Source organism: Schistocerca gregaria, chromosome 9 (assembly GCF_023897955.1).
Source record: "Schistocerca gregaria isolate iqSchGreg1 chromosome 9, iqSchGreg1.2, whole genome shotgun sequence".
Classification (NCBI taxonomy): domain Eukaryota; kingdom Metazoa; phylum Arthropoda; class Insecta; order Orthoptera; family Acrididae; genus Schistocerca; species Schistocerca gregaria.
This window is the reverse complement of record NC_064928.1, coordinates 148,071,733-148,085,990: the sequence shown is the minus strand read 5'-3', so window position 1 is coordinate 148,085,990 and position 14,258 is coordinate 148,071,733. Positions and strand designations below refer to the sequence as shown.

Genomic DNA, 14,258 nt, shown 5'->3' with positions numbered 1-14,258 from the left:
GCTACCTCGAAGTTGCTGTGTCCCATCGCTCGTGCGCCGACTGTAGTAGCAACACGCTCAAACTCACTTCTATCTTGATAACCTGCCATTGTAGGAGCAGCCGTCGACCTAACAACTGCGCCAGACACTTGTTGTCTTACATAGGCGTTGACGCCTGTTTTCATATCTGTGTATTTGAATAAACATGCTTATACGAGCCGGCCGCTGTGACCGAGCGGTTCTAGGCGCTTCAATCCTGAACCGCGCTGCTGCCACGGTCACAGGTAAGTTTCTTGCCTCGGGCATGGATGTGTGTGCTGTCCTTAGGTTAGTTAGGTTTAAGTAGTTCTAACTCTAGTGGACTGATGACCTCAGATGTTAAGTTCCATAGTGCTTGGAGCCATTTGAACCATTTGAGCTTATACGAGTTTATTTGGCGCTTCGGTGTGTAATAGAATACACCAATGTATGCTCCTAAATTTCTCCGTAACTCAAACAGATCTTTCCGTAGGCAGCCTTTTAATATCTTTTTATGTTCTTCTGTAAATAATTCGTTCAGTATTTTGTAACCATAACTGATTAAACCGATGGTTGGTTACTGTTCACATCTGTCGGTACCTGCCTTCTTTGGAAATTGTTCGTAATATTCTGAAAATGTGTTATGGTGGTGGTGGTGGTGGTGGTTAGTGTTTAACGTCCCGTCGACAACGAGGTCATTAGAGACGGAGTGCAAGCTCGGGTTAGGGAAGGATGGGGAAGGAATCGGCCGTGCCCTTTCAAAGGAACCATCCCGGCATTTGCCTGAAACGATTTAGGGAAATCACGGAAAACCTAAATCAGGATGGCCGGAGACGGGATTGAACCGTCGTCCTCCCGAATGCGAGTCCAGAGTGCTAACCACTGCGCCACCTCGCTCGGTCAAATGTATTATGGGACGAATGACATGTGGGTTTCTTATCTCTGCCAATTACTTTCCTCTGGCTGACCGAAAGCGCGCGCTCTCCCAAATAACATCTGAGCATGAGCATTTCGTATGAAATATTGTCGGTGGTTTCCAGGCTGTTTGCAAGTGCCAAAAATGGTAAGGCTGGTCGCTTAGGGTTGATGTAAATTCCCCCTTCCAACTCATACCCAAGAATTCCGGTGCCAACTTTAGTGCGTTTTATTGCTCGTACAGGAGTGAACTATGTTACTGATCCACCCTGAATCCTACGTTCCTTTGTGACCGCGCACGACCGTTCAAAGCACAGTCAGACAATTCTTTTCTTTTCCCCATATTTTACATTTTTTGAAAAAGCTTCTGATGGGTAACTGACAGTACGACAACAACATTTTCAGAGATTGTAAGAGTCGAACCCCGATATACCATTCATACAAATTCGGCACAGGCATTCATCACAGCATAAATTATTGGAGTTGGAGTGATTTCTGGTAAAATGTTTTCCTTCTAGAGTTTTGTAGCTGAGTCTGATATACACCGTGAAGAAACGTATTGCGCAGTAGCCAGTGCAAAGAGTCTGCAGTAATCCGCTAATCAACATACATGTCAGTCGCGACTATAATACGAGGGTAATCCCAAAAGTGAGGTATAAGTACAGAACTCTGTGCGCCAGTTGGTCACACTGGTATGAAGTGTGCTTCACGCGCTGTGTGTAAACATGCGCACGCCGCGCTGAGTCACTCAGTCTTGGCTTGGCAGGCGTTGAGAATGGAGCTCCAGTTGGATGTTACCACCAAGTGCGAATTGCGCACAGTTATTCGGTTTTTGAACGCAAAGGGCACTGCGCCGATTGAAATCCATCGCCAATTGACAGAAGTGTACGGTGAGTCGTGCATGGATGTCAAAAATGTTCGTAAGTGCTGCAGAGAGGTTGCTGCTGGTCGAACTGAAATTCACGACAAATAAAGGAACGGGAGACCGTCAATTTCTGAGGATACAGTGTTGAAGGTTGAGCAAAGCAAGCGTGAAGATCGGCAGATCACCCTGGATGATCTCTGGACGTTGGTTCCTGAGGTTTCCCGAAGCACCGCTCACAGAATTTTAACGGAAACATTGAGCTACTGCAAGGTGTGCGCAAGATGGGTGCCACGCATGCTGACTGAGGACCACATGCGGCAACGAGTTGATGCTTCCCAGGATTTTCTTCACCGCCTTGCAGCCGAACAGGACAACTTTCTGGACTCAATTGTCACGGGTGACGAAACCTGTGCATACCACTTTACACCCGAAACCAAGCACCAATCAAAAAATGGTTCAAATGGCTCTGAGCACTATGAGACTTAACATCTGAGGTCATCAGTCCCCTAGAACTGAGAACTACTTAAACCTAAATAACCTAAGGACGTCACACACATCCATGCCCGAGGCAGGATTCGAACCTGCGACCGTAGCGGTCGCGCGGTTCCAGACAGTAGCGCATATAACCGCTCGGACACACCGGCCGGCAAGCAACAATCACGCCAGTTCATACATAACCTTCTGAACAGCGTGGCGATGAGCTGGTATGACATGGGAATACAAAAACTGCCACAGCGTCTACAAAAATACATCGACAGAAATGGTGATTATGTCAAAAAATAGCTAAATGTTCAAGCTGTAAACTGATGTAAACCATTGTAGAAATAAACAGGTCTATGTACTTATAAAAAAAGGAGACCTTATTTTTGGGTTTTCCCTCGTAATTATTAACAACATTTCTCGACGTAAATTCCGTTTCTAACACCATGTGTAGGTGTAGTGTTCAATATGCAACAAGAAATTGAGTGGCAAAGTGTGAAGAATGTACGTTCGGTTTCTCTTTGCAAAACAGGAAATACTAAGTATGTTCGCACCAGGAACCGTAATAAGTTACACGAAAAATAAAACAAAACAGTTTTATTACAAAACAACAAAACTTAACAACACTTACACTTCTACACGTGATGAATACATCATAGCAGATAAATTACTAAAATCAGGAAAGGGAAACCAAGCTACGGAGACAGTTTGACTAGAGACAAGAATATTGTTCGGCACTCTGACACTTCGATGTCCTGCAGTTTTCATTGAATGCGAACTAAGAATGTCATTTGCTGCTTCTTGTCGCTTATGTAGAATTGACGAAATTTCTGACATTTATAACAGAGATTTTAGATGGAATAAATATAAGAATGGTAGACTTTCCTGATTTCGGAATTCGTGGAAAACTGGTGTCATTGTTCGTCTGCAGGACAAAGTGAACTAAAAATACAGTTTGTGTAGCGACAGCTCTAGGAGCTACTACCATACGGTTCCTAACCGATACTGTCACAGCATTATAGGTGGTGGAGGTCTGAGGTCAACCTCGAGTGCTGTTTGCAGGTCATTGTTGTGCCTCTGTGGTCTTCCAGCTCCATCCTGGTGGGGCGCCCTGTTGTTGGGTGACGTCACACCGATGCTGCTTCTGTAGATGACACTCACTGGAGACGCTCCAGTATAACCCCGCATTGCAGCGTGTTTGTCATGGCTGATCCTGAAACCATTGTCACTCATCATGTGTTGAGGCTCGTGGACCACATTGTTGCTCGTTTGTAGGGGACGCACGTATGTTGTCGCAAGATGTGGAGAAGTGTGGTGGACGTTTGATGCTACTGGTAGTAGAATTGTTGACTGAGACGGCACTGCAGTGATCATTTGCATATGTTGACCACCAGTCGATTGGTAGACTGATGATGAAGTGCCAGAACTCTGTAGTGATGGCTTTTGTTCTGGAACTACTGCTGTTTGCTGGTAGGACAGTGACTTGACTATTGCCGGTTCCACTGAGACGACTACTCGTCCACTGGAGGCTGCAGCACTGTTTGGGACGGCAGACCGCACGCCACTGTTGACTGGACTCAACTGCTGTGGATGCTGCCTCGTAGCAGCGCCATTGTTTAGAGGACCTTGCTGATGTGGTTGCAGTCGCAGTATATCTGATCCCAGAGTTGCAATGTGGTGCACATTTCCCTGCTGATACGGTTGCGGTCTCGGCACATCTGATAACTGCGTAGCACTGCCCTGTACTTGAATGTGGTGGTAGGGCTGTTGTCTCAGCGGAATCGGTCCCAGATTAGCACTGTGCTGTACTAAATTCTGCTGATGGTAGTGATCTCTGGGTGAATTTGTGTTTAGAGGAGCAATACTGTGGACCTGGTTGGGATACAAGTATTTCCTCAAGACTTCTGGTAGCAGTATACCACCATTGTAGTACACTTGACTCTGCTGGTGTTCGTGTTGTCTAGGGACGTGTGACACAAGAATAGCGCCGTTGTGGAGCGGGCCATGGTGATGGGGATTTGGCCTCGATATAGGCGGCACTGGAGTAGTAATCTGCTGGTAAAGCTGCTGCCTGGCCTCTTCTGGGAAGACAACTACTCCACTGTGCAATGGGCTGTCGTGATACAGCTGTTGGTGCAGGGTCTGAGGAACCACACTTGGCTGCTGTTGCAGTGCAGCGGCAGCCACCGTCTGTAGGTAGGTGTGCGCGGGGTGAACAGGTGCTGTGGTGACGGAGCTGACTGCTGGGCTGTAGACAGCGGCATGAGCAGGAGCTGTGAGGATGGCGCTCACCGGCGACTGATGCTGCAAACGAAAGCAGGCGGACAGACAAATAGACTGGTTTTCTATATGGTCGGACTCACAACACTTTGGATGTTGTTACAAGATTTACTCTACAGTGTGTCTGAGAATTCCCCACATACCTCTTTACTTTGACAAATGGGGGAGAAGGGGGGGGGGAATAGTTGTTTTAGTGGTGTGTGTGAAATATTATGGGACTTTACGGTCATCAGTCCCTAAGCTTACACACTACTTAACCTAAATTATCCTAAGGACAAATGCACACACCCATGCCCGAGAGAGGACTCGAACTTCCGCCAGGACCAGCCGTACAGTCCATTAGTGCAGCGCCCTAGACCTCTCGGCTAATAACGCGCGGCTGCTTTAGTGGTATTACTGGTTTGAAGGTGACAGGCAGCATTGTTGTCAATATTGACACAGACCGGGATTTAGACCTATATTTGGGACTGAATCAATTGATAGTGCCAGGGGCAGCGAATTACAGCCTGCCATGCTTTGCTGGCACAATTTCAAAAATAATTCAATTGACTCTGAGCACTATGGGACTTAACTTCTAAGGTCATCAGTCCCCTAGAACTTAGAACTACTTAAACCTAACTAACCTAAGGACATCACATACATCCATGCCCGAGGCAGGATTCGAACCTGCGACCGTAGCGGTCGCGCGGTTCCAGACTGTAACTCCTAGAACCACTCGGCCACCCAGGCCAGCTGCACAATTTCCCAACGCTCTGTCTCGCTTAAGAGTGTTACTGTCTGATTAATTCGTGACGCACCACTTTTCTAGTGTAAGGAAAACCGCATTATGTGCAAGAGTTGAAAAGGAACCGACATCACAGTACGATATGCACTGAGATGTCTTCATGATACATGTTCAGATCATGTTTTATAGATATGGGAGTGGAAATTCTTATTGGAACATGTTGCAACCATAGACAAACAAATGCAAAGAAAGTGTGACAGAGTTACACTACAGGCCACTAAAATTCCTACACCACGAAGATGACGTGCTACAGAAGCAAAATTTAACCGACAGGAAGAAGATGCAGTGATATGCAAATTATTAGCTTTTCAGAGCATTCACACAAGGTTTGCGCCGGTGGCGACACCTACAACGTGCTGACATAAAAAAGTTTCCAACAGATTTCTCAACACAAACAGCAGTTGACCAGCGTTGCCTGGTGAAACGTTGTTGTGACGCGTCGTGTAAGGAGGAGAAAGGCGTACCATCACGTTTCCGTCTTTGATAAAGGTCGGATTGTAGCCTATCGCCATTGCGGTTTATCGTATCGCGACATTGCTGCTCGCGTTGGTCGACATACAATTACTGTTAGCAGAATATGGAATCGGTTGGTTCAGGAGGATAACACGGAACGCCGTGCTGGATCACAACGGCCTCGTATCACCAGCAGTCATGATGACAGGCATCTTATCCACATGGCTGTAACGGATCGTGCAGCCACGTCTCGATCCCTCAGTCAACTGATGGGGACGTTTGCAAGACAACAACCATCTGCACGAACAGTTCGACTACGTTTACAGCAGCATGGGCTATCAGATCGGAGACCATGGCTGCGGTTACCCTTGACGCTGCATCACAGACAGGAGCGCTGCTATGGTGTACTCAACGACGAACCTGGGTGCACGAATGGCAAAACGTCATTTTTTCGTATGAATCCAGGTTCTGTTTACAGCATCGTGTTTGGCGACATCGCGGTGAACGCACATTGGAAGCGTGTATTCGTCATCACCATACTGGCATATCAGCTGGTATGATGGTATGGGGTGCCATTGGGTACACGTCTCGGTCATCTCTTGTTCGCATTGACGGCACTTTGAACAGTGAACGCTACATTTCATATGTATTACGACCCGTGGCTCTACCCATTATTCGATCCCTGCGAAACTCTACATTTCAGCAGGATAATGTACGACCGTATGTTGGAGGTCCTGCACGGGCCTTTCTGGATACAGAAAATGTTTGACTGCTGCCCTGGACAGCACATTCTCTAGATCTCTCACCAATTGTAAACGTCTGGTCAATGGTGGCCGAGCAACTGGGTCGTCACAATACGCTAGTCACTACTCTTGATGAACTATGGTATCGTGTTGAAGCTGCATGGGCAGCTTTTCGTGTACACGCGATCCAAGCTCTGATTGACTCGATGCCCAGGCGTATCATGGCCGTTATTACGGCCACAGGTGGTTGTTCTGGGTAATGATTTCTTAGGATCTATGCACCCAAATTGCGTCAAAATGTAATCACATGCCATTTCTAGTATAATATATTTGTCCAATGAATACCCGTTTATCATCAGCAATTCCTGTTGGTGTAGCAATTTTAATGGCCACTAGTGTAAAATGGGTGTGGGTGGAGGCCCCAGAGAGAAGGTCCAACACTCACCATTAGATGGTACGATACAAAACCCCTAACTAATAAAACGTAAAACTAAATCTGCCGTTGAGGCATTGTCACCTAACAACGAAGGTATACTGCTGGGAAGATTAAAAGTCCGCCGTAGAGCAGCTAAAATTGAGCAGGCGAGGGGCTCGCATGGATGACCGCCACACATTCGTCGTCTCCGAGTTTATTTGGTGTTGAAAGCTACGGGAATGGTGCAGAAAGTGGGAAAATGGTTTCCGCAATTAACTGAATGAAAGACAGCAAAGAAATCGGAAGATCACTTGTAAAATGCTTCTCTCCAGATATTGAGGGTTGATGAGAAATGGGTATATTTTGAGAATCCTAAGCGCCGTAAATCGTGGGTGATTACAAGCAAACCATTGACATCCACTGACAGAGCAAATCACTTTGAAAAAAAAAAAAAAAAAGGAAAGGAAAAGAAAAAGGAAAAGAAACAATGCTCTGCGTTTGTGGGGTCAGAAGGGTGTCATCTATTATGAGATGCTAAAATATGGTGAAACCGTTAACACTGATCGCTACCAACAGAAAATGATCGATTTCAATCGATGATTACGTGAAAAACGACCTAAATATGGAAAAAGGCAACACAAAGTCATTTTGCTCTATGATAACACCCATCACACACAACAAAACGGGTCACGGAAACGATGGAGGTGTTCAGCAGGGAAATACCAGGACATGCAGCTTATTTTCCAAATTCGTTTCCTTCCGATTATCAGCTATTTGCACCACTGGAACACGCTCTTGCTGAACAACGCTTCAGTTCGTATGAAAGTGTACGAAAACGGCTCTCTGACTGGTTCGCTTAAAAAGAAGAAATGTTTTTTTGGCGTGGCTTTCATAGCCTTCCAGAAATGTGAGAGAAATGTATAAATAGCAATGGAGGTTATATTGAATAAAATATTGTTTATCAGTTCCAAACAACAGGCGTGTAATTATTGCAACCAAATACCGGTTTCATACTCCCATCCCGGTGCCCCCACATTAGAATAGTTGTTAAATGCGATGATATGAACAGGAAATTCCATTGGAATTTAGACTTTTCCATTAAGCAGTAAAGGAAACAAAAGAAAAGTTCGGAATAGGTATTAAAATCCATGGAGAAGAAATAAAAACTTTGAGGTTCGCCGATGACATTGTAATGCAAAGGACTTGGAAGAGCAGTTGAACGGGATGGACAGTGTCTTGAAAGGAGGGTATAAGATGAACATCAACAAAAGCAAAACGAGGATAATGGCATGTAGTCGAATTAAGTCCGGTGATGCTGAGGAAATTAGATTAGGAAATGAGACACTTAAAGTAGTAAAGGAGTTTTGCTATTTGGGGAGCAAAATAAGTGATGATTGTCGAAGTAGAGAGGATATAACATGTAGACTGGCAACGGCAAGGAAAGCGTTTCTGAAGAAGAGAAATTTGTTAACATCGAGTATAGATTTAAATGTCAGGAAGTCGTTTCTGAAAGTATTTGTATGGAGCGTAGCCATGTATGGAAGTGAAACATGGACGATAAATAGTTTGCACAAGAAGAGAATAGAAGCTTCCGAAATGTGGTGCTACAGAAGAACGCTGAAGATTAGATGGGTAGATCACACAACTAATGAGGAGGTGTTGAATAGAATTGGGGAGAAGAGGAGCTTGTGGTACAACTTGACTAGAAGAAGGGATCTGCTGGTAGGACATGTTCGGAGACATCGGGGGATCACCAATTTAGCGTGGAGGGTAAAAATGGTAGAGGGAGACCAAGAGATGAATACACTAAGCAGATTCAAAAGGATGTAGGCTGCAGTAGGTACTGGGAGATGAAGAAGCATGCACAGGATAGAGTAGCATGGAGAGCTGAATCAAACCAGTCTCAGGACTGAAGACCACAACAACAACAACAGCATTAATTCCTACAGTTATTAACGACAAAGCCAAGTCACGTGGTACAAATCAGCCACATATCAGTTTTTGCTGTACTGGTGAACAGCTGAAACCCACCTGTGGACCCAGGGCCGGCTGTTGGTCCTGGTACTCGTGGTGGGGGTAGGCGGGTGGCTCCCTGACTGAGGGGTGCGGCGCCTCGGCTGTGGCGTGCTGTGCCGCCGCCTGGTGATACGGCTGGGGGGTCCGGGTTTGTGCCTGGGCGGCGGCGGCAGGTGGCCTCGTCTGGAGAGCACTCGAGCTGGACAGGTACGGCGAAGACGCGAACTGTGGAGCCGCTGTCACCAGCCGCTCTTCCTGTGGGGGGATCTGCAAATTACGGTTGACTGGAGTAGTCAATGGGGAAGCTTAACAGTACAAGAAACAGTAACAGTATTCCATGTATGAAGTGCTCAATCACCATTTAATCTGTATAATCTGTGTAAACATACATTAGTACACACCATTTCAGAAGAGAATAGCTCGAGGTTGTACCGAGACCTTCTCATCTGAAATAGGCCATTATCAACCAACATGCTACTTAGACTGTATTACACATCCAAATACAGCATATCAAATGGTTCAAATGGCTCTGAGCACTATGCGACTTAACTTCTCAGGTCATCAGTCGCTTAGAACTAATTAAACCTAACTAACCTAAGGGCATCACACACATCCATGCCCGAGGCAGGATTCGAACCTGCGACCGTAGCAGTCGCGCGATTCTGGACTGCGCGTCTAGAACCTCTAGACCACCGCGGCCGGCAAATACAGCATATCACTTCCCTCTACATAATGCGAATTATTTTCACCACGCTCACTGTGTTACATTTTCATTTTTTTTACTTTTCTTTGACATTTGCATTATATAAATTAAATTTTCATAAATAGGTAGTAACAAATTATATGGAACCATTTTAACAACTGTTAACCATTCAATTCGCTGTAGCCACAGAGAAATATTTATTTATTATGTTCTTTATATTACTTTAAAAAAGCATTAACAACTGTATACCAATAAGATTGTGACAATGAGAGGTCTTTGCTGTTAGATTCAGAAGCATCCGAGCCACCTTACATTTCAAGGCGGTGGGTTACTCTGTACTGTTCATGAAATAAATAAATAAATAAAGTACAAGTAACAAAACGGTTTGTAAGAACTGCCGCGCAGTAACATCTTAATAGCTGCAAGAGTCACAAAAACAACGGAAAAACAAAAAATTGACGGTACTGACATCATCCAAGCTAAATTTTACAAAATTTCCACTGCATGGTCTGTGAAGATAATTTTTTTGGGTCGCTACCACAACTTTGGTCCGCCTCTCGTGGTGTTGCGGTAGCGTTCTCGCTTCCCGCGCACGGGGTCCCGGTTTCGATTCCCGGCGGGGTCAGGGATTTTTCCTGCCTCGAGATGACTGGGTGTTGTTGTGCCGTCTACATCATCATCATTCGTCCTCATTACGGTTGGAGGAAGGCAATGGCAAACCACCTCCACTAGGACCTTGCCTTCGCTCCTCGGAGAAAGGGATCTCATCATCATCATGAAAACTTTAGTTTTCTTCCAAAAACTATTTTCCATTGTAGGCCACTGCTGAGTAATGTATTGCGACCTTCCTTTTTACATGAGACACAATCACATTCTCTGACATTCTCGTAACCGTTTTGGCCTGCACTGACCATCTTCACGTACTATTAGTTTTTGGAGACATTTGCTGAAGAAGAGGTTCATTTTATGTGCTGTCATTTCATCAGTAATTATTCTTCAAATTTTTTTCTATGAAAAATGAAATCAACTTCATCTTCAACTTCCGTCAGTACTGATCTTTCATTTTCTGATGTATTATGAATTGGTTACGATAACATGTGCAACTGTTGCGCTGTACAAACACTGAAAATTTTAGATTTTTATCTCTAAATAGATACCTTGAAAACCTTTATTGTATAGTGGGAAAGCACATTTGTGGAACAAGGTGTTCGAAGGTTCAGCAGCAACTTAATAAATTCCCAAGACGTACCATGGACTTTCTGAGTTACTAGACAACTCTCATCTACGCTCCTTTCAGCATCTTTCATCGTCTGCTTCTCCAAATCCATCTGTTTGCTTTCTGTGTTCCTCTTCCTGGCTTTATGTATGTATGGCAGTACTGATCGTGAATTTTCCAGAACACATGACAATTAATATACTACAGGCCATTAAAATTGCTGCACCAAGAAGAAATGCAGATGATAAACGGGTATCGGGTATTCATTCGACAAATGTATTATGCTAGAACTGACATGTGATTACATTTTCACGTAATTTGGGTGCACAGATCATGAGAAATCAGCACCCAGAACGACCACCTCTGGACGTAATAACGGCCTTGATACGCCTGGACATCGAGTCAAACAGAGCTTGGATGGCGTGTACAGGTACAGCTGCCCATACAGCTTCAACACGATACCACAGTAATGACTGGCGTACTGTGAGGAGCCAGTTGCTCGGCCACCATTGACCAGACGTTTTCAATTGATGAGAGACCTGAAGAATGTGCCGGCCAGGGCAGCAATCGAAGATTTTCTGTATCCAGAAAGGCCCGTACAGGACGTGCAACCTGCGGTCGTACATTATCCTGCTGAAATGTAGTGTTTCGCAGGGATCGAATGAAGGGTAAAGCCACGGGTCGTAACACATCTGAAATGCAACGTCCACTGTTCAAAGTGCCGTCAATGCGAACAAGAGGTGACCGAGACGTGTACCCAATGCAACCCATACCATCATACCAGGTGATATGCCAGTATGGCGATGACGAATACACGCTTCAAATGTGCGTTCACCGCGATGTCGCCAAACACGATGCTGTAAACAGAACCTGGATTCATCCGAAAAAATGGCGTTTTGCCATTCGTGCACCCAGGGTCGTCGATGAGTACACCATACCAGCGCTCCTGTCTGTGATGCAGCGTCAAGGGTAACCGTAGAGATGGTCTCTGAGCTGATAGCCCATGCTGCTGTAAACGTCGTCGAACTGTTCGTGCAGATGGTTGTTGTCTTGCAAACGTCCCCATCTGTTGACTCAGGGATCGAGACGTGGCTGCACTATCCGTTACAGCTATGTGGATAAGATGCCTGTCATCTTGACTGCTGGTGATACGAGGCCGTTGTGATCCAGCACGGCGTTCTGTGCTACCCTCCTGAACCCACCGATTCCATATTCTGCTGACAGTCATAGAATCTCGACCAACGCGAGCAGCAATGTCGCGATACGATAAACCGCAATGGCGATAGGCTACAATCCGACCTTTATCAAAGTCGGAAACATGATGATACGCATTTCTCCTCCTTACACGAGGCATCACAACAACGTTTCACCAGGCAACGCCGGTCAGCTGCTTTTTGTGTATGAGAAATCGGTTGGAAACTTTCATCATGTCAGCACGTTGTAGGTGTCGCCACAGGCGCCAATTTTGTGTGAACGCTCTGAAAATCTAATCATTTGCATATCACAGCAACTTCTTCCTGTCAGTTAAATTTTGCGCCTGTAACACGTCATTTTCGTGGTGGAGTAATTTTAATGGCCAGTAGTGTAATATTTGTTCTGTCGTATGTGGCAACAGCGCCATATAGTCCAAAGTGTAGAGTATAAAGCACAGGGTCTATCGAAAAGAATTATCCGATTTGGCACAAGTGTATTTCTGAAACTAATAAACATATACAATGTATTTTGTTCTTTTTATGAACTGGAAACTCATAAAGTTTTTCTCATACCTTTTGCTAGGTGTTCAATATGCCCCCTTGAGATGCGCGGCATATGTCAATGCGGTATTGAAATTGCTCCCACGCTGCAGCGAGCTTGTCTTCAGTTTGCTGCTTCCACAGCTGCTGTTATGCGATGTCTCAGTTCATTCATTGTTGTTGGCAACGAAGGCACATAAACACGGTCTTTTATAAACCTCCACAAGAAATAATCACATACAATCAGGTCCGGTGGCCTTGGAAGAAAACTGCTATCCTTCATCTTGCCACGAACGAAATTACAGAACTCCACATGTTGTTGTTTGTCATCTTCACGAAAAGCTGACAGTAGCTCAATTTTGTATGGTTTCGTGTGAAAATGTAGACACAGTACACGCCAGACTGCTATCGGGGGGGCAGTTGACGTGTCGAGCAGCACGAAGAACGTATTTCTACGAACTCCTTGTAAAACTATGACGGATGCGTTCGACTTCTGTGTTACACACTCGGGGACGGCCCGGCGTTTTGCCTTCGCAAAAACAACCTGTTCCTCTGAATTGTTCATGCCATCGCTCAATGCTCTGCGCTGTAGGGGGATCCACATCATACCTGATTGGAAAGTCGCGCTGAACATTTATTACTGCATAAACCGGGAAAACAAAACGCTTTCAGTTGTCCCGACACCATTTTCACTAGAACTGCTTCTACCTAGAGGGAACCATGAAAAATTCCAGAGTTTGCTCTTATCGACAGTACGTTGTTTACGCACATATCTCAAATAACAATATAGTTCTCATTTCTTTTCGATACGCCCTGTATAATGTACTTTGCATAGTGATACCGAACCTTCAGATCGATTACGTCCAAAGAGGACAGATACTTGGTCAAAATATGGTACAATAGATACGGTATGAACGAAGAGAGCACATTTATGAACAGTCTTGCAAAAGTTTTAACTGTATTTATAAAACCAATTGGCACAGATGTGTCTCATGCTGATTGATTGAAGTACTGTACGTACTCATAATGGGAATTAAAGGATGAACGAAGTGCTCTGAATCAGAATTCTGGTAATCAGATACACAAAGCGTCTTTCCATTGGATAACGGAAATGATGTTTTCTCACACATAACCTTACCATTGTTTGTAGCATTTTCGGCATTACCATAAGAATGAGTAGCTACTGTGTTGCTTATGTCCGTTCTTGGAGGTACGTTCTTTCCTAAACCCTCAGTTGCTCAACGTGCCGTATTTGCACGTGACTTACAATGTGGAAACAATGGCCTCCATGCCATGTTAACCAACAGTGAAACATATTCTGTAGATATATTATCCGTTGAATTATTGAAAACGTTGAATCTTAGGTCCCTTCAGATAGTACACACACCAAAAAAAGTTTTGCATCATCCTGGTTCCCAGTACTCCTGAAGATAAGGTTTGACTGTGGATATTGTATCAGAGACACAGTTCCTTTGACTGTTCAGATGTAAACAATCATGCATGAGTAGCGCCTATTAGACGGAGGGGTCCGACAGCCAATCATTTCCAGTCATTCCACAAGGAAGGAGGTACACGGCTCCTGTTGTATGTAGTTTAACCATTCCTAGACGGTCAATACCGCGACTCGATCGCGTCCGCATGGTTTCTTTGTGCCAGGA

The 14,258-nt window shown here is 44.9% G+C and overlaps 1 protein-coding gene across 2 annotated transcripts in view; it reads right to left on the bottom strand.

The window, feature by feature from the left end:
- Window positions 1–2,839: 2,839 nt before the first annotated feature.
- Window positions 2,840–14,258, bottom strand: part of LOC126292109 (uncharacterized) — a 106,629-nt gene continuing 95,210 nt past the window's right edge. For both annotated transcript variants that reach the window (XM_049985936.1, XM_049985937.1), the window contains 2 exons: window positions 8,964–9,215; window positions 2,840–4,561 (listed from right to left, as the gene is read on the bottom strand). In XM_049985936.1, the coding sequence (XP_049841893.1) occupies window positions 3,266–4,561; window positions 8,964–9,215 (1,548 nt within the window). In that variant the 3' untranslated portion in view covers window positions 2,840–3,265. The remainder of the gene's footprint in view (window positions 4,562–8,963; window positions 9,216–14,258) is intronic.